The sequence below is a fragment of the Myxine glutinosa genome, chromosome 10 (genome assembly GCF_964187855.1).
Source record: "Myxine glutinosa chromosome 10, kmMyxGlut1.1, whole genome shotgun sequence".
Lineage (NCBI taxonomy): Eukaryota > Metazoa > Chordata > Myxini > Myxiniformes > Myxinidae > Myxine > Myxine glutinosa.
Window position 1 is genome coordinate 25,266,019 of NC_136270.1, and position 20,154 is coordinate 25,286,172.

Below are 20,154 nucleotides of genomic sequence, written 5' to 3' on the forward strand. Positions count from 1 at the left end.
GGGAGTTTGTTCCAGAGGCGGGAGAAAAGAGGAATGAAGGAGTGAAGGTGAGCAGAGAGTCTTGATTTTGGCAGTTTAACCATAAGAGGGTTGCAGGCAGATCTTGTGCGACCTGTAGGAATATTTGGGGGACAGAGCCCAGAGAGAGCTGGCGGAGCAAGGCCAGAGAGGAGTCGGTAGAAGACGGAAAGACCACCAACCTGCCTGCGGTGAGTAAGTGAAAGGCCCTCGGAGATAGCGTCATCGCGGGAGATTCCAATGATTCTGAACGCTTTGGTTTCAACAGCGTGAAGACGAGCTAGGTGTGAGGCAGGAGCACCAGCCCAGAGGGGAGAGCAGTACTCCATTGAGCTGCAGATGAAAGCCTTGTATGTGGTAAGGAGCTCAGGTGTGCCAAGGAAGGACTTCGCACGACGGAGGATGCCCAGTCGGCGACTGGCTTTGGAGGCCAGCTTGGAAATGTGGTTTTCCCAGGAAAGATCATGGCAGATAGTGAGACCCAAAAGCTTGAGTGACAGAACTTCTTGGAGAGGATTATTCAGAAAGTAGATGGGAGGGTTGTCCAGTCGGTCTTTTCGGAGAGACATCGTAAGAGTGTGAGATTTGTCAGGATTGAAAGACATGTTCCACTTGTTTGCCCAGTCTGTGATTTTGTCCAGGTCTGAAGAGAGTGAGGAGGCTGCAGACTGCCGATCTGAGGGATGAGGAATGGAGCGGCAGAGAGTGGAGTCATCAGCAAAGAGATAGAGAGGATTTTCAAGAGAGTCAGAGAGATCATTGATGAAGACCAGAAAAAGCACAGGGCCCAGAACACTGCCTTGGGGAACTCCAGCCTGAACAGGAAGAGGACATGAGAGAAACCCATTCAGGGCCACACGTTGACTACGACTATAGAAGAAGTCCGCCAGCCATGCGTGGAGATTTCCATGGATACCAAAGGAGGAGTGTTTGGTGAGCAGAGCGGGGTGCCAGACCGTATCGAAGGCATGTGATATGTCGAGGGAGACAGCTCTAATTTCCTGTTTGGCATTGAGGACCTCCATCCATTGTTGAGACAGCAGAAGCAGCATGTCCAGAGTAGAGTGACCTGGTCTGAAACCAAATTGATGATCAGAGATCAAGCCATTGGAGAAGAGGAAAGATTTCATATCCGAAGCAATGATGGATTCCATGACTTTGCTGATAATTGGGAGAAGGCTGATTGGTCTGTAGTTGCTAGGATCTGTTTTTGCACCTTTTTTGTGCAAAGCGGTGATGTTGGCTGATTTCCAAGCAGATGGCAGTTGACCTTGAGCAAAAGAGAGGGTGAAGAGAACAGAGAGAAGGAGTGAAAGAGCGGAAGAACAGGATTTTAGGACCCGTGGGCTGATGCCGTCAGGTCCAGTTGCAGAATCAGAGTCGAGGGTTGACAGAAACTTTTGCACCTTGTCAGGAGGAAAGGACACGGAGTCCAGGAGCAGCTGGGTACGACTGGGTACGGTGGGTACAGAGAGGGATGGGTTTGGGACACAAGATTTGGAGGCAAACACAGAGTTGAGGCATTCAGTTTTTTCACGTGCGGAGTCAGCTGTGTAGCCGTTTGAGGTAAGGGAGGGGATGGAGGGGGAACAAACACCAGAAACAGATTTGACCAGACGCCACCAGGATTTGGAAGAGGGAGACAGATAAGACAGTTCGGTCTTGAGAACGGAGAGATATTTTTTCCTTGCTCTCCTGAGGGTGGACACACACTTGTTTCGGGCTTTGTGAAAGGAAATGAGATTTCCTTCCGTTGGATTTGCTTTCCAGGAGACGAAGGCAAGTTGTTTCTGGGCAACAGCCTCACCACAAGAATCCGTGTACCATGGACGGGAGGAAGGGTATGACAACTGAAGACGAGATGGGATAAATCTGTGCATGAGAGAGAGCAATTTACTTTGGAAGAATTCCCAGGATGAGTTGATGTCAGAGGTGGTAGAGATGGGAGACCAGTCCAGATGATTGATGGCTGCTTGAAGACCGTGCAATTGAATCGTACTTCACCATTGCGGTGACATTTGAATCGTTTTCCACCATTCCGGTGACATTGATATCCCTCTGATCTACGAATGCAGTTGAAGCAGTGATCCCACTGTTCAGCCGATTCCATGATGCAGTAGCAATACCACAAGATCCCACAATATTGCTCTGATCTCCAAATGGTGCAGCACGAGAGCCAGCGCTTTCACTATGCTCTTGCTGATTTGTCAATCCAGAGCCAATATCATGCACTCTCAACCCACTCATTCCGTGCGCAGCAGCAGCACGTCTCTGACTAGCACTCTTCTTCTTCAGCTTCGGCATCCTGAAATTAAAAAGATTTTTGTCAATTTCTATATATACATTTCACTTCCGTAAATGTTGTGTTCACTTCTTTCTCAGTTTCAGCATCCTAAATTATTTTGCTTTTCTTAAGAGCTGAAAAAAATATGCCGGCCTATGGCGGCCATTTTGTGACAGATCGGGTTGACATGCGGTAGCAACCTACCTTATGTGGTAAGAGTCTCACACACCAAGTTTGATCAAAATCCATAAATATTTGTGGACGTTAAAGTCTTAACGTCGTTTCGTAGCTGAAAACAATATGGCGGCCATTTTGTGACGGATCGGGTTTTAATGCAATAGCAACCTACCTTGTGTGTTAAGGGTTAAACATTCTAAGTTTGATCAAAATATGTTAATATTTCTGGACGGGAGAGTGGTAACGTCGTTTTCATTACCAAAAACAAAATGGTCGCCTAAGTCCGCCATTTTTCAACGGATCGGGCTGAAATGTTATACCAACCTGGTCCTTGGCGTAAGGATGCTGCATGTCAAGCTTGATCAGAATCGGTTGATATTTGTGGACGCTGGAGTGTTAACGTCGAAAAGTTAATGGACGAGAGACGACAATGACAGACGACGGACGCCGGAGGGTTCAGTATGTGATGAACTCAACTGGACGGTGGTCCAGTTGAGTTAATAAACATAAATGCAAATTTCGCATGTTGAAAAAGTAAGTACACCCCTACATTTATCACTACTTCAAATACCTAAAATTAGAATCAGGTGCACCAGCTCAGGTGCAAATGATTAGAACATCATTAGAGAGGATCTTGGAGGAACCTGTCTTATTTAAACCTCAGACATTTAGTTTGGTTTGCTCTTTTGTTGTTGAAGTGTGCGGCGTCACCATGCCTAGATCAAAAGAGATCTCTGAGGCCTTCAGAAAGAAGGTTATAGATGCCTACGAGTCTGGGAAGGGATTTAAAAAGATCTCCAAACAATTTGAAATCAATCATTCGACTGTCCGGAAGATCATCTACAAGTGGAGAAGATTCCCAACAACTGCTAACTTGTTCAGGCCAGGCCGCCCCAGCAAGTTCAGCCCGAGAGCAGACCGCAAGATGCTGAAAGAAGTCTCTAAGAACCCCAGAATGTCATCACGGGACCTACAGGTAGCTCTTGCCACTGTTGATGTCAAATTTCATGAGTCTACCATTAGAAAGAGGCTGCACAAATTTGATCTACATGGGAAGTGTGCCAGGAGGAAACCTTTGCTGTCCAGAAAGAACATCAGGGCAAGACTAAAGTTTGCCAATGAACACCTAGGCAAAGACCAGCACTTCTGGAACAATGTGCTCTGGACAGATGAGTCAAAGGTAGAGCTATTTGGCCACAGTACCAGAAGACATGTTTGGCGAAATCCAAAGACAGCATTTGACCACAAGAACCTGATACCAACTGTAAAGCATGGTGGTGGAAATATTATGGTTTGGGGCAGCTTTGCTGCATCAGGGCCTGGGCAGCTCACCATCATAGAATCCATGATGAATTCTTCATTGTACCAGAAGATGCTTGAGGATAATGTGAGGCCATCTGTCGGAAAGTTGAAGCTGAACCGAAGGTGGACCTTGCAACATGACAATGACCCTAAACATACCAGTAAATCCACCAAGGAATGGCTGAAAAGAAAGAAATGGAGGGTTCTGGAATGGCCAAGTCAAAGCCCGGATCTAAATCCCATCGAGATGTTGTGGGGGGATTTGAAACGAGCTGTGCATGCAAGAAACCCCTCAAACATCACACAGCTGAAAGAATTCTGCATGGAGGAGTGGGCAAAAATTTCTCCCAGTCGATGTCAGAGACTGGTAGACAGTTATAAGAAACGCCTACTTGAGGTTGTTTCTGCCAAAGGGGGCAAAACCATATATTAGAGCCAAGGGTGTACTTACTTTTTCCACATGCGACATGTTTATGTTTATTTTGCATTTATGTTTATTTAAATTATACAATGGACTACAAAATGTAAATGTGTCATGATATTTGTTATATTATATCACCTTTATCTATCAATATTGTTGAAATGAAGATCAAATAGCTGTATGTTGAAATATGTTGAAAAAGTCAAAACTTTACATGGGGTGTACTTACTTTTTCACGTGACTGTATATATATATATATATATATGTATATATATATATATATATATGTATATATATATATATATATATATATATATATATATATACTGTATATATATATATATATATATATATATATATATATATATATATATATATATATATATATATATATATATATATATATATTTTAAAAACACAGTTTGTGTGTGTGTGTGTGTGTGTGTGTGTGTGTGTGTGTGTGTGTGTGTGTGTGTGTGTAATGTTACCGATAGACTCCTAAACGGAGAGGCTTACGTGCTTGATATTTGGCATAGACATGGCCATTGAGCCTGGGACGAACATGGCCGAACTCAAAATATTTGACGATCCATATTTTTTATTCATATTTACCTCAGCGCATTTCAGCGCACGGAATCAACGGAATCAGAGCAGGTGGGCGCTGATTCGCTCAGAGCAATCACGTGATGACGCTAGGAACGCTATGACGCTATGAACGCTATGACGCTATGACGCTAGGAACGCTGTGACGCTATGACGCTATGAAAAAAAAAATCGCTATGACGCTATGAAACGCTATGAACGCTATGAACGCTATGAACGATATGACGCTATGAAACGCTATGAACGATATGACGCTGTGACGCTATGAAAAAAAAAATCGCTATGACGCTATGAAACGCTATGAACGCTATGACGCTATGAACGCTATGAACGATATGAACGCGATGACGCTATGAACGCTATGACGCTATGACGCTATGAAAAAAAAAATCGCTATGACGCTATGAAACGCTATGAACGCTATGACGCTATGAACGCTATGAACGATATGAACAAAAAAATCGCTATGACGCTATGAACGCTATGACGCTATGACAAAAAAAATCGCTCACTTTACCAAGGGGCTCGCTCTCCCCCCGTTCCCCTCCCCTCCCCCTCCCCTCCCCTCCCCCGCCCGGCAATGCCGGGTACTTCTGCTAGTATATATATATATATATATATATATATATATATATATATATATATATATATATATATATATATATATATATATATATATATATATATATGTATATATGTACTAAATATATATATTCACACACCCATAATAATGTAATTAATCCTGCTTCTACTATAATGCAGTATTGTTTCAGATTCATCAAAGAACTGAACCATCACATCTAATATTAATGTTCTTCTCATGAACAATACATGGTAGATTGGTACCTTCATGAGGATATGTGTGAGAAGAGCCGAGAAAGGACATTTGTCATTGTAATGTCATTACAATTAAAAGGACGAGGGGCAAATTTCAATTGAGATGCCAACGATAACCCGCTTAGTCCCGAGGATAGACCTCTTGTAAACACTTTAGAAGTTTTATACTTCTACAGTACCATGGCCAAATTCCTGATCTAACCAGCAGAGGACATTGCATCAGCAACACAGCAGTGCCCTCAGCCAATGATGCCACCCCGCATCCTTGTGCTGCGTATGAATGAACGATTGTTCATCAGATACACAATAATAAAAAGGCTGTGTCAACCTTGAACTGCTCTCATGAACATCTCAGTTCGTTGTGTCGACCTTGAACCACCCTTGATAATGATCCTGGAACATCTTCTTTAATCAGTGTTGAAAGGAATACAAACATTGCTCTGTGTAAGTATGCCGTAAACTCTCAGTACAATCATGTACTTCTGTTCATGCAGGAGTTATCTTTAATACCGGGGACCATCAGAGAATTCTGCGGCGCTTTTCATTGACGACACTGAAGAACCACGGCATGGGAAAATTCACCATGGAGGAACGCATCTCCGAAGAGGTTTCCTGTTTGATAAAACGCCTTACTGATATGGAAGGTAAGATATAGCGTTATGAGCATGGAAAGCGGGGACGGCTCAGCAGTTTAGTTGTGTAAATACCACCTTTTTAGAGGCCATTTTTCCCTGCAGCGCAGCAGTTGGCCTTTTTTTTGGGCACCATGGCCCCTTTTTGAAGCAATGTTTTATGGCCGGATGCCCTTCCTGCCGCCAACCCTGTTAGTCGCCCCTTGCGACACACAGGGAATTACCAGTAAACTGGTACTCAATTTGCCGACCTCTGAAGGATGACAGGCTGAGTCAACCCCCCTGGCGTTAATTCAGCGATCGACCGGGATTCGAACCCAGGATCCTAGGATCCCAAGCCGGCACCCTAACCACTAAGCTAACACCAGGCTAAATACAAAGAACTTTAATGCAGGAGGAGGCCATTTTGCCCATTATGCTCACGCTACATCAACTCCTGCATATTTATTACATGTAGTCGTTTATCGATGTCATTTCTCTGGGAGGGGAGGAGACGTGTGGAGGAGAACAGTGGGGCAGACACAGTGGCATCACCAGTGGTGATGTAGCTAATTTTGTGGCCACATGAAGTCCTCCTATTCCCCTAAGGTACCTCTTGCTGTGTATACCTTTCCTCAACTATCTAATGTATGCCTGTGTGGTACACCATCCATCGAATGATGACGACTCCTCTCTAGATACCTCAATTTCCTCGAACATGGATCAACTCTTCACCACTCATCCCATCTCTGTTCCTCCTCTGTAGTGACTTCAACTGCCATCCAGTGCTGTAGTGCCAAATTGTGATGTGCCTGAGCCCTGAGAAAATGTGTCGGCCATGACGTCATCACGAGATCTAATCGTCACATGAAGTTTCAAAATGACACAAACCATTTAGTGCCCAAAACATTTAAATACGCACATTTTACCATGTTAAGCAAAAGCATACATAGCACTCAAACACACTTAATCTTACAATTAAGAATCCTATTTTAAGAAAAAATAGATTCATTTAGTCTCTAAGCACCGTTTTTCAACAAAACTATGTATTTTAAGAAATGAAGAGAAGCTTTTCAATTAGTTTTTGTTTCGTGCCACGTGAAAGGTTTTGCACCGACACAAGGCCGACCTTCATTACTGGGTGCTGCCATCTTTAAAATGCTGTGGCATGTGGGATATCTTAGCAATATTGAATGTATTGTTATGATTGTGGGAGTGCAGGGAGGTGTCATTAGTTTACAAATCATGCGTGACGATTCGTGTCGTTTAAGGCAGAGATTCTCAACCGGAGGGTCGCGACCCATCAGTGGGCTGCAAGGCGCAACCTAGTGGTCTGTGGAGATCATACCAACCTGAGAAGGCAGGTTATTAATTTGCCTTACAAGTGTTCATAAAATATAACACACAAAAAAAAATTATATGAATACTGTCGTGTGATTCCCCTTGGTGAAGACCGGAAAATGACAGATAGCAATCGAACCTTAATGGAGGCGTTCACTTCCAATAGCGGATTGTACTATATACGCGCGAGAGGAAGAAAGAAGAAGAAGAAGCTGGAAAGCCTTCCCTGGTGTGATCCCGCCGAGCAGTCTTCAAACCTGCAAAAATAACTCACACGAAAACCTGGTTTAGAATGTACAGGGAAAAATAATACAAAGGTTTATTAAATAAATATCGGGACAGGAAAAACGTGACGGTAACTAAAACACCCTAATGAGCGCTCCTACGCACAGAATCAGACACAGACAAAGGGATGGCAGAACGGGAATGAAAATAAAGAGGTGTGATCTTATTTAGCACACATAGCTCAAATGGCTGAAGTATCTTGGCAGGAACAGTGTTGGCCCCAAACTCGCCGTCCGGACGCGGCTCCGTGCTTGGCGGGAAGAAGGCCGCAGTCTGCTCGCTCGCTGCTCGGCCTCACTGAGCGCCTCGCTCACCCCGGCCTCGTGGTGTCACAGGCGAGCCACCCTCGGTCACGCATCGTTCCTGCCTGGCAAAACTTTCCACGTCTCCCGGTGGTGTCTCTGAACTCTTTGTCTCTCCACCAAAGTCTGAAGGCAAGAGAATATAGAGGAGCGCAAGGGAAGTCCAGGGCAAGCAGAAGGTCCAGAGCAAGAGAGAGAAAATGTCGGTCTCTCTCCACTTTTTATCGATCCCTCCTGACGTCATCTGCCTCTCTACACCAATGCCTGCAGGCCACCACTACTGTGTTGCTCTCCACCTATCACACTCAGTCCGCCCTTTGACGTCATCGGCGTACCTTGCCAATCAGCGTGATGCCCCTACACGCCTTCCTCTTCGCCAATCAGTCGGTCGCTTCTTGCTCCTGCCTGCCGGTTGGTCAACTCCCGCCCAAAGGGGTCCTTCTGGGTGTGGATCTCGGCCTGCCTGTGCTTTGTGGTGATGTAACTGGTTGCGGTTCCATCCGCAGTGCTCCGAACTGGCTTTCGGTGGGTTTTATTATAGGGGGGATTTAATTAGTGGACTAATGGGCCTGACTCAATAGTGTCTATGTGCAGTGCCATAAGGTACAACGGGATGATTACCAGGTTATACGGACAGGGGAATTAACATAATCCCTTCGATAATTAGCACAAGGGTCATCCTTGTATGACCATGGAGATATAGTCCAAGCCATTTAGCCCAAATATGGGGCCAGATAGGAAAAAACTGCAACACTACATATCAGTGCGAAATTGTATGCAGTAATATATACCAGATAACATATCAAAAGTCTAAAGCTCTAAAAATATGGGGTGTCTGTCAAAATCACTGGTACATGGACCCCCCTTTTCATCCTTTTGCGGTACGATTTGTTCACATTTTGCGATACATTCCGAGCACATGGTATATAATTATACTTTTAATATCAGGAATTACAGCATGTTACAGCCCCAGTACGGCCCGTACGGAACAAAAAAATAAGCATGTAAACAAAATTCCCAATAGCTAAATACTGATCACTGATATGCAAATACATGAATCACTTGTCATGACTGTTTCAGAATTATGGCACATTTTGTTGATTAAAATCACAAACTCATAATAAAATCACATATAGAGAAACTAATAATACTGACTCATAAAATACTGTCGGAAGTCGAGGATTCGCTTAAAAGTAAAAAAATGTCCACAATTAACTAATTCATCTGCATGTAACAGTCTATAACAACAGTGCACTACCTAATCATCATTTTCCTCGTCATCGTCGTCGCTGAAACTGTCCAGGACGGAGTTGGTGCAGCCAGATCCACGGCACTGACCACAAGCAGGAGAACACTCCAAGTTGTTCTTGCGGCATGTATACCGTGCGGAACCACAATCGGTCGAACAGTTGCACCGGATAACATTCAACAAATCCTGAGGTGCTGGAGGGAGGTCGGTCATAACAGGAACAAGATTGCCGTCGCTCATTCTCCAGCCCCAATCCACTGGTTGTAGGCTGTTGTTTCCTTTCCACTGCTGTATTTGCAGATACACCCGTCTGCTGTGATATCTCGCTGCAGCAGATGTGGGCGGTAAGGTCTGTGGGAGTATCTTCGAAGTCTTGACTGCGACCTGTTCACAAAACCGCTTGTACCTGAGGGAATCCAAACTTTCATCAGGTTTACCCTTGTAGAGACACACGAGTGCTATCTCTCCTGCAGCCTCGACCACATCTGGTGATGCATCCTCAGCCAAGAACTGTTGGGATTGAGTTTGGAAGAGTGTGCTCATCATGAATTTCTTCAGTGACGCTCCTTTGCTTATATGGATATGGTGAAGATCTTAAGAAAATTCATCAAAGCCGAGCGTATGGGAAACTGGTCCCTGCACCTCGAAGCTGTATCTGATATGTTACCATATGTAGCAGCCTCAGGTCATTCACTCTATGCTAAGTCTGCCAGGATTTACCTGCAAATAATGCACAGCTTAGAACAGGACTATCCAGATGTGCACCGTAAGTTTACTCAGGGCTTCCATGTCGCCCGAAGAAGTAGTAGAGCTTGGGCTGGAATTTCCTCAGACCTGATGATTGAGCAAGTACTCATGAGAAGTATGAAGACCAGCGGGGGGTTAACAAGAGGAAGAGGAATGACAGAGCAACAACGGTTAACGTGGCTTTTGTCCATGCCGGCTTGTTCGGAGACGAACAGATCGATGCAAGAGCTCACTGGAGTGAAGTACAGCACAGGTGAACAGAACAAAGAGATGGGCAAAACCAGGCAGCATCGCGACATGCAAGATACAAGTACACTACAGGTCGCTCTAGTTGACAGAAATCCTTTCAAGTGTCATCCATCCCTCAGGAACATAATGACTGGTGTCAACGCTGGCAGTAAGGTTGATGTCGACAATGCCAAGCTCATTGGAGACAAGATCATGCACTCCATGACAAATCAGTCAGTTGTCCACTACAGGTTCAAGCGCAAAGACCAAGCCACCACATTTCTGAAGGCCAGATCATCTGTGCGAGTTGGTAAAGACCAGGTACAGATAGACCCAGAACTGCTATTCCAGCGTCTCATCATCATCTCAAAATCTGCTGAAGATAAGGAAGAGATGGTTCGCTTTGAGTTATGCCCTCATCCACCTGCGCTGTTTGATGAAAAGCTGATGCTACGTGAAGCCCAGAAGTCCGTACTGGGAGATGCTATCTGGTCTAAACTTGAACCAGGTACCATAGAGTCAATCAGCGAAATCCAGTATGTCTTGGATGGTGGAAGTCTGCTGCACCGTATACCATGGCCACGTGGTTCACCAACATATCGAGAGATCTGCATGCTCCACTGTGACTATGTTACAAGAAAGTACGGAAAGGCCATTGTAATATTTGATGGATATCTTGGTCAATCAACCAAGCACATGACCCACCAGAGGCGAGCAGCAGGTAGAGGTGGACCAGAAGTGACTTTCACTGATGACATGAAGTTGACCATGAAGAAAGACATCTTCCTGGGAAACCTCAACAACAAACAGAACTTCATCAACATGTTGAGCAGATACCTCCGGCTTTCTGGATGCCAGACCCATCATTCCCAGGAAGATGCTGACCTGCTAATCGTCCAGACCGCAGTCAGTTCGGCGAACATGAGGAACACAGCCCTTATAGGAGAAGACACAGATCTGATCGTCCTACTCTGCTTCTACGCAAACCTAGAAGCACACGACTTGTTTATGTATAGTCAGGCAAAATCCACTACAAAACCAAACCACATCTGGAATGTGAAGTCCATGAAACGTCAGCTAGGTGCAGCTGTGTGTGAAAGCATCCTATTCATACACGCAGTATTGGGATGTGACACGACGTCTCGACTGTACGGCCTATACTGTAACCACAGTTTCGCTGTTCGGTCTTTGGTCAATGATTCTGTCTGTGTTTGAAAGACTTTGCTGATCTTGTCAAGGATTGGATCACTTGCTACATCGTTGGAAGATCGTGTGCCTTTCATCAACGCATCATACAGGGTCCTTGCTTTACTCACATCTGGATGAATCACATCATCATCGGCCAAGCCACTCATTGCATCTTCATCCCGAACTGGCAAGTCTTCTGCAGTTCTGTATTGTGTTCCTCCAAGAGGATCAGACAGGAGGAGTGCATTCAGGACAGCATCCAGGAGGATGTGTGCCCGTACAGCCCTGGAAATTGCTTTTCCTGTTAGGATGTGATCCACTGCATTTGGTGCGTATATGAGTTCTAGCAGCTCCTTCAACCCAGAACCACCCATGAGGTGCCCTATGCTGCCAAGGAAGCTCATTTCCATATGAAAGGCACCTAGCCTTACCACAATACGTCGCATGGGGCTTCCATCTGGCTCCGAGAGAATGATCGACAATGCCTTCCACCATAGTGGCTGATCAAAGGTGATGATGGTAGGTACATCATGTTGTTTAGCATGTTGCGCAATGTAGTTGAGAGTGGAGTAGATGCATGTAGTGTCGCTCGAGCTCAAATCAATCATTGGGAGAAACAGGACAGACGATTTTGAATGCTGGACACCACGATGTAAGAGTTGCATCATCCCGGACCATGCAGGTCTTGGTATCTTGAACAGCAGTGACGTCTTCCACAGTACATCAAGGTTGACCTGGAACAGTCTGTATTGGGTCACTGCGCTGGTCACTAACAACATTAATAGTCCGACTTCCCTTTTCACGAAGTGTCACTACTGGATTATCGTTGTTGGTGGATTCATTGCAGAACACACACGAATTGGCCGCCATTCTTCAGGGTTGGATTACCTGCAAATATAGAAAAGTTGAATATACTATTACTGTATGTTATTGCCAATAGACCTAAACATACTAAATACATGTCATTGATGGGATTAAAAACTAAGATATATATGGTTCACAAACAAATAATGATGTACCGTCGCTTGCTGTGGAGTGAGCAGTCTTTGTAAAACGGGGTGTGGTTAAATAAGACACTAAAACAGTAAAAACTTCACTTATATATACAATATTGTACAGTATGATATCCTTTATTTATTATATCGTGCTAGTGATTAGGTCCAGTGTATAAAATAAGCAATAGAAGTTCAGAGAGCGACAATAATCATAGCATGCGGCATATGTACGTCTTTTAACATGGGGCTAAATGGAGAAACTTGATTGCATTATTTGAGAGTCACCCCATATTTTTAGACCTTTATACTTTTAGTATGTTATAAAGGTACCTTGAGGGTAATCAATACTAATGAGATCGGTAGTGTTGCAGATTTTTCCCCGTCAAATGCTAAATGGCTTGGACTAATACACTTACCCGGCATTTGGCTAAACAGGTCCCTGACTTATGTACATCAAAGTGGTTATTTCTACCCACGCTCATCGGGGCACCTACCTATGCAGATCTACCTGAATCTATATACACTACTGGTCAAAAGTTTTAGAACACCTCAATTTTTCCAGTTTTTTATTGAAATTTAAGCAATTCAAGTCCAGTGAATAACCTGAAATGGTACAAGGGTAAGCAGTAAACTGCTCGAGGTAAAAAAAAAAGAAAGGTTTTTGGTATGTAATTCGGTGCACGACTGGAGGCGTATGTAATTTGGTATGTAATTCAGTAAACTGGCCACTGCTTCGGTGCACGACTGGAGGCCGCCATCTTAGAACACTGTCGTTTCAACCACTGTTAAACCCAGATAATTACAAAGTTGGTCCTTACTGAGGCCGTACAATCCCACTCTTCCCTTCAGAGTATAAGGTAAGCAGTGCATGACAACCTCGTGTCATCCCCATCCACACCTGCAATCTTGCTTATGCCTAACCAAACCCAACCTGTGTTTCCTCTGCTCCTCTCATCTCTTTTCTTGTTGGTTCATACCTTGTGTCACACTTTTTACCCTGTGTCACCTCACTCTTCCATCAGCCTCAATTTTTAGGTATTAATGGTAAACAACAAAGATCTTGAGGGTTTTGGAAACTGTGTATTTTAGACACTACAAAGCATGTTTCCCACAATTTCCAAGCAAGCAATTGTATTCTTATAGTCCATCTAGTTGCTGGCCAATCACTCAGTGTTCAGTGATGTTTTTCCTGTTATCCTTCCCCGTGATGTTTGCTGCAGGATCACCAGTTGAACCCACGTTTATCCTCAGTTCTGCTGTGTCCAACGTCATTTGTGCAACAGTTTTTGGCAAGCGGTTTGAGTACGAGGATGACACCTTCCTTGACCTCCTTAAACGTATGAGCTTCAATGTGCGAGAGTCAGGATGTCCTGCTGCTCAGGTATGCTTCTCGCAATGCATTCAAATTCATTATCATCATGTAGCATGCCCTATGCCTATGCAGAGTGTTGGTGCTGTCGAAGCAGTTAGTCTGCTACAATCCTGGTCAGGTCGCCACTCCTACACAGGAAGTCATGGCAGGAATTTGGCATTCGTACAGGTGATAGCTCACCTAATCTCCGCGAAGGAAGCCGTGGACTTTCTCATATCTACCAACTAATGCCGCAGATGAGACTTCCGATTTAACGATCATCCCAGGGACGGCACACATATACATGTTAATGAATCACCATGTCTGCATTCAAATTACATACCAAAAAGTATCTCTGTATTGAACACCTGAGCACTTCACTCAAGGTGTAAGAAATAAATTTATTTTTTGATAAAAAATGTATCATGGTGATGGGATCTCAGGTTCAAGTCCCATATACTGATGTGGATTTGTCCCGTCTGCTATCCTTGAATTCATGTAAAAGGGAAATAATGTTTAACATCGTCCTCATCCTTAATGTGATTAGCGTAACTTTACCCTCTATGGCCCTTAGATTAATGTTAAAATGTACTTTTAACCCGTCCCCTGTGCAACAGGAAACGAGGTTTTGCAATCACTTCTGTGTGTCTGTCTGTGTCTGTGTGTCTGTCTGTGTATATGTGTGTCTGTGTATCTGTGTCTGTCTGGGCTGTAACTTTGTTACCATTTGAGTTTTGTCATCAAATTTCCACCAAAGCCTTATTACTCCCGCCAGGGAGTAATGCATTCGATCGTGTCCGTCCGTGTGTGTGTTCGTGTGTTTGTAAACAAGATATCTGGAAAAGTTCTGAACGGATTTGGATGAAAGGTGGTGGGATGATTGCGCTTGGGATAAGGAAGAATTGATTAGTTGTTGGTGAAGCTCAGGATATTATTCCGGATCCAGGAATTTTTGGGGGGAATTTTTGGGGGAATTTTTTTTCTCTGTTTTGCTGCATTAAAGCTTTTATTCTTATTCTTAAATTATGTTTTTCTCCTCTAATTCCGAGGTATATCAAAATAAATTCTCTGACAGGGCCTACTTTCTTTTTCATTTATTGTTTTGGGGAGAGGGGATGTTAAACAAAACGTATTATTCCAACTTGACCCATGGCGGGAGTATGTGCTCTACTGGGTGGCGTTCTAGTTATGATAATATGGACAAGGGAAATTAATGATTTTGCAAAAGGTCAAAAGGTTAAAGGTCAGCATCATCTAAAATAATAAATTTTTATCTGATTGACCTGAAATTTCAATTTAGCATTTGAGTTTCATCATAAATTTTTCAAGAATGCTTTATTATGAGAATATGGGGAAGGCAAATCAATAATTTGGTCAAAAGGTCAAAGGTCTGTCTCACAAAATCGTCAATTTTTGCCCAATTGACCTGAAATTTTAAGAATTTGCATATTGGGTCACAGAATTGGTTCACCAATCAACATCTAGAAGCTGATTGTGTTTTTAGATTTAAAGCTCAAAAGACAAGGCAACATGAAATCATCAATTTTCATTTTATATATACAATATATATATATATATTACTGTTCTCGTTATTTTGAGCTTACGGAAAAAGAAGAAGATGTTTGAATACAAACAGACACGGATGGGCTTTGCATTTTCAGGTGCTTTCTAGTTGTCTTTGCGTACCTGTATAAAGTGATATTTATGGTGTGAAGCATGACATACAGTCACTTGAAAAAGTAAGTACACCCCATGTAAAGTTTTGACTTTTTCAACATATTTCAACATACAGCTATTTGATCTTCATTTCAACAATATTGAAAGATAAAGGTGATATAATATAACAAATATCATGAAACATTTACATTTTGTAGTCCATTGTATAATTTCAATAAACATAAATGCAAATTTTGCATGTGGAAAAAGTAAGTACACCCCTACATTTATCACTACTTCAAATACCTAAAATTAGAATCAGGTGCACCAGCTCAGGTGCAAATGATTAGAACATCGTTAGAGAGGATCTTGGAGGAACCTGTCTTATTTAAACCTCAGACATTTAGTTTGGTTTGCTCTTTGTTGCTGAAGTGCAATTCCCACTAATTCCTAGGTCCCCCACTAATTCACCCCAGATCCACCTTGTTTGAAATTCCAACTTCTTTCCTGGAAATCCTGGCAGTGTCCATATGTTTATACCTCTCCCACCCCCCCCCCCCCCTTCACATGCCTCCCCCCTAAAGCCCTCTCCCTCCCACAGATCTCTCGATGTCTCCATTTCTCTCGGTCCCTGCTCTCAAATGTTGTGTTTGTGTCCTTCCCCCTCTCTCCCCATCTTGTCTACCGCTCCCGATGTTATTTGTTTTATGTGTCTGTTTGTCTTTCTGTGTGATTAATGTTCGCTCTTTCACGAGCCTCGATCTTGTATACAAAAAAAAAAAGAAAAAAAAAAAAGTGTGCGGCATCACCATGCCTAGATCAAAAGAGCTCTCTGAGGCCTTCAGAAAGAAGCTTATAGATGCCTACGAGTCTGGGAAGGGATTTAAAAAGATCTACAAACAATTTGAAATCAATCATTCGACTGTCTGGAAGATCATCTACAAGTGGAGAAGATTCCAAACAACTGCCAACTTGTTCAGGCCAGGCCGCCCCAGCAAGTTCAGCCCGAGAGCAGACCGCAATGCTGAAAGACGTCTTTAAGAACCCCAGAATGTCATCACGGGACCCACAGGTATCTCTTGCCACTGTTGATGTCAAAGTGCACGAGTCTACCATTAGAAAGAGGCTGCACAAATTTGATCTACATGAGAGGTGTGCCAGGAGGAAACCTTTGCTGTCCAGAAAGAACATCAGGGCAAGACTAAAGTTTGCCAATGAACACCTAGGCAAAGACCAGCACTTCTGGAACAATGTGCTCTGGACAGATGAGTCAAAGGTAGAGCTATTTGGCCACAGTACCAGAAGACATGTTTGGCAAAAACCAAAGACAGCATTTGACCACAAGAACCTCATACCAACTGTAAAGCATGGTGGTGGAAATATTGTTGTGGTTTTTAGAACCCTCCACTTGGTAAATTTTTGTAAATGTTCCCTTATAAATAATCCCCTGTAAATACTCCCATTGTTGGTGTAAAGGTCAAAGGTCGCACCCTAGTTAGGCCATGTGCAACACGTAGCAAACCATAGGCTTCTTCTTTAGTTATTTCATTCGTCTATGTTTCAGTTAAGGATCTGTTTCCAATAGTTTGACTCTGCGTTGTATTAATCAAATAACCTAGGCCCCCTTCTCAAATTCCCATTCCTATTCATTTTGCGGCTTTATCCTCTCCAAATTGAATGGCGCGCTTTTGCCAGCAGCATTTGCTGCCGTTGAGCTAAATCTCGCCCCAAGCCGCCATTGCCAGCAGCGTTCGCTGCCTTTTGGTTTGTTCCTGCCCGCCGCCATTACGCACGTGGTCAGAGTGGGAGAAAAAGGGAGGAGCGGCCAGGAACATAGGCGTGGCCCCATCAACGCGTCACGAGGGGAGGTAACAATGAACCCTCGTGACCAATCCGGGCCGAGGCGTGTTCACCGGTAGGCGGAGCAAAGCAGACGGGGCTTGATACGCGAGGCTTGCAATAAAAACGCGAGCGCGAAGCCTTTTTGGCAGAGAGAGCAGATGCGGGGGAGATCGGCAGATGCGAGGAGAGAAGATCGGCAAACTTGTGGGAACAGCGCAGAGGCGGCGAATATAAGAACATTGCGCGGAGGATCATTTGGGACGATCGTTTTCGATACGAACTGCCGTGGTTTTGAGAGCGTTCAGCGCGCTATACGTTCGCGCATTCCAGCCCCTCGCATATGTAAGGTCCGGTCGCGCGTGAAGCTGCCAGCCTTTCTTCGACCGCGGACCCGGAGCCTGGACCATCCCATCGCCTGGAACCATCTGCCTGGACTTTCCTCCCCTACCAGCTACCATTCCGTGTGAGTCTGTCTGTTTGTCCTGGGCGTGTTATATAAGAGTGTATAAGGTTGCCCTATGTCCTTTTGTTTCCTCTCCTTGTATATTCCCTTCTTTCGTTTCCTACTGTAGTATAGTAAATAAACCATATTTGTTCTTCCTTCACCCTTCTTATTCTTTGGTTCCTCTCATCCGGTCGCTTTAGTCTTTTCCCCATTGAGTACCTGTGGCACGATTTGGCAAACCGCTTTAAATCGGGTTTAGTCCCTTTGTTAACGGCTCGGGCTGCGGATTGCTAAACCGCTCGGCAAAATTCCATCTTGTCCGTGGCTCGGGCAGAAGTAGCACCCTGCTTTGCGGCGAGGTTGGCGAAGGTATCTGGGACTCCATTGACCAGTCACCCTGGTCAACCTCAACCCCGCAAAGGAGCGCGATACCTTCTAGGACTCGGACGGCCAGTGTAATAGACGAGGGGATTAAACCCCCCTCGGTAAGGGGAGTGCCGTAATCTGAGATCCGTAACAATATTATGGTTTGGGGCAGCTTTGCTGCATCAGGGCCTGGACAGCTCACCATCATAGAATCCACTATGAATTCTTCATTGTACCAGAGGGTGCTTGAGGATAATGTGAGGCCATCTGTCGGAAAGTTGAAGCTCAACCGAAGGTGGACCTTGCAACATGACAATGACCCTAAACATACCAGTAAATCCACCAAGGAATGGCTGAAAAGAAAGAAATGGAGGATTCTGGAATGGCCAAGTCAAAGCCCGGATCTAAATCCCATCGAGATGTTGTGGGGGGATTTGAAACGAGCTGTGCATGCAAGAAACCGCGCCAGGCTCTGGGCCGACCGGGCCGACATGCATCGAAGTCCTTTCCAAGGGTGTGGTGCTGACCGGGCCGCCGTGGTGCTGACCGGGCAAACATGGCGTGGTGCTGACGGGGCCCCCGCAGCCGTGATGCCCCCCCCCCAACCCCCTCCCCCCCCCTCTAGAATTTCCATGTTTTAAACGTTTCCCAGTGTGTACCCTGGATTAGAATAGGTACACCGTATCCCTGCGTGTCGTAAGAGACGACTAAGAGGGTTGGCGTCAGGAAGGGCATCCGGCCATAAAAACATTGCCTCAAAAAGAGAACCATGACAATTACAACTACATATGGGCAGGGTACAGCCCGAAGTGGAGATCGGTTTCTGAGGTTTGGGACATGGAATGTAGGGACAATGACAGGGAGATCAGGAGAAGTGGTGGAAGTATTGGTCAGAAGAAGAGTGGACATATGTTGTGTGCAAGAGACGAGATGGAAGGGAAGTGGTGTGAGAATGGTGAAGGGTAGGCAGGGACAGAAATACAAGTTTGTGTGGCAAGGGTGCCTGGAGGGCATGAATGGTGTTGGTGTCCTGTTTTCTGAGGAGTTTGTAGACAGTGTGGTGAGTGTGACGAGAGTGAGTGATAGGTTGATGATGGTGAAAATGATGATTGGAAAGCTCTTGGTGAACGTCATCTCGGGATATGCTCCGCAGGTTGGTCAGAGCGATGAAGAGAAGGCCAAGTTCTGGTGTGCGATAGAGAAGCTGATGGAAAACGTGAAAGATGAGGAAGTTGTTGTGGTAGGAGGAGACCTAAATGGACATGTGGAAAGGAGTATGGATGGTTTTGAGGGAGTTCATGGGGGTTACGGATATGGCGTGAGAAATAGAGAAGGCGAAAGGATTTTGGAGTTTGCTGATGGAGCTGATTTGTTGATTTGCAATAATCAGTTCCAGAAAGAGGATAATAAGCTTGTTACATACACGTCAGGTGGGTCGACGACAACCAATGACTACCTGATGGTGCGTAGGTGAGATTGGGGGCACCTCCGGGACACAAAGGTGATCCCTGGGTAGGAGGCTGTTTCACAGCACCACTTGGTTGTCTGCGACATAAGGGCGAAAGGTGCGAGGAGAGCTCGGCGGGTGAAATACCAACCGAGAATGAAGGTGTGGAGGTTGAAAGAGGTGACAGTAAGGGAGGCATTAATAGAGAGGCTGAGTAGGGTAGAGGATGATGTGGTTGAGCTTGAAAGTGGTTGGGTGTCAATGAAAGCTATTCTGTTGGGAGCCGTTGGTGAGGTATGTGGATGGACAAAAGGACCACCGAGGCACTCGGAAACATGGTGGTGGGATGATGAAGTTGGAAAGAGGATTGACGAGAAGAGGAAGAAGTTCAAGGAGTGGCAGAAGGCGAAGGGTACGGGAGCAGAAACAGCAGAGCATGAAAGTTATAAGGCAGCCAAG

At 44.7% G+C, this 20,154-nt stretch overlaps 1 protein-coding gene across 6 annotated transcripts in view; it reads left to right on the forward strand.

Moving 5' to 3' along the window:
• The window catches only part of LOC137433499 (cytochrome P450 2C23), a 114,988-nt gene that overhangs the window by 42,021 nt on the left and 52,813 nt on the right, over positions 1-20,154 (forward strand). For 3 of the 6 annotated variants that reach the window (XM_078785453.1, XM_078785455.1, XM_078785454.1), the window contains 2 exons: positions 6,137-6,286; positions 13,809-13,969. In XM_078785453.1, coding sequence (XP_078641579.1) covers positions 6,137-6,286; positions 13,809-13,969 — 311 coding nt within the window. The remainder of the gene's footprint in view (positions 1-6,136; positions 6,287-13,808; positions 13,970-20,154) is intronic. The other 3 variants (XM_078785458.1, XM_078785457.1, XM_078785456.1) reach the window with 1 other exon arrangement.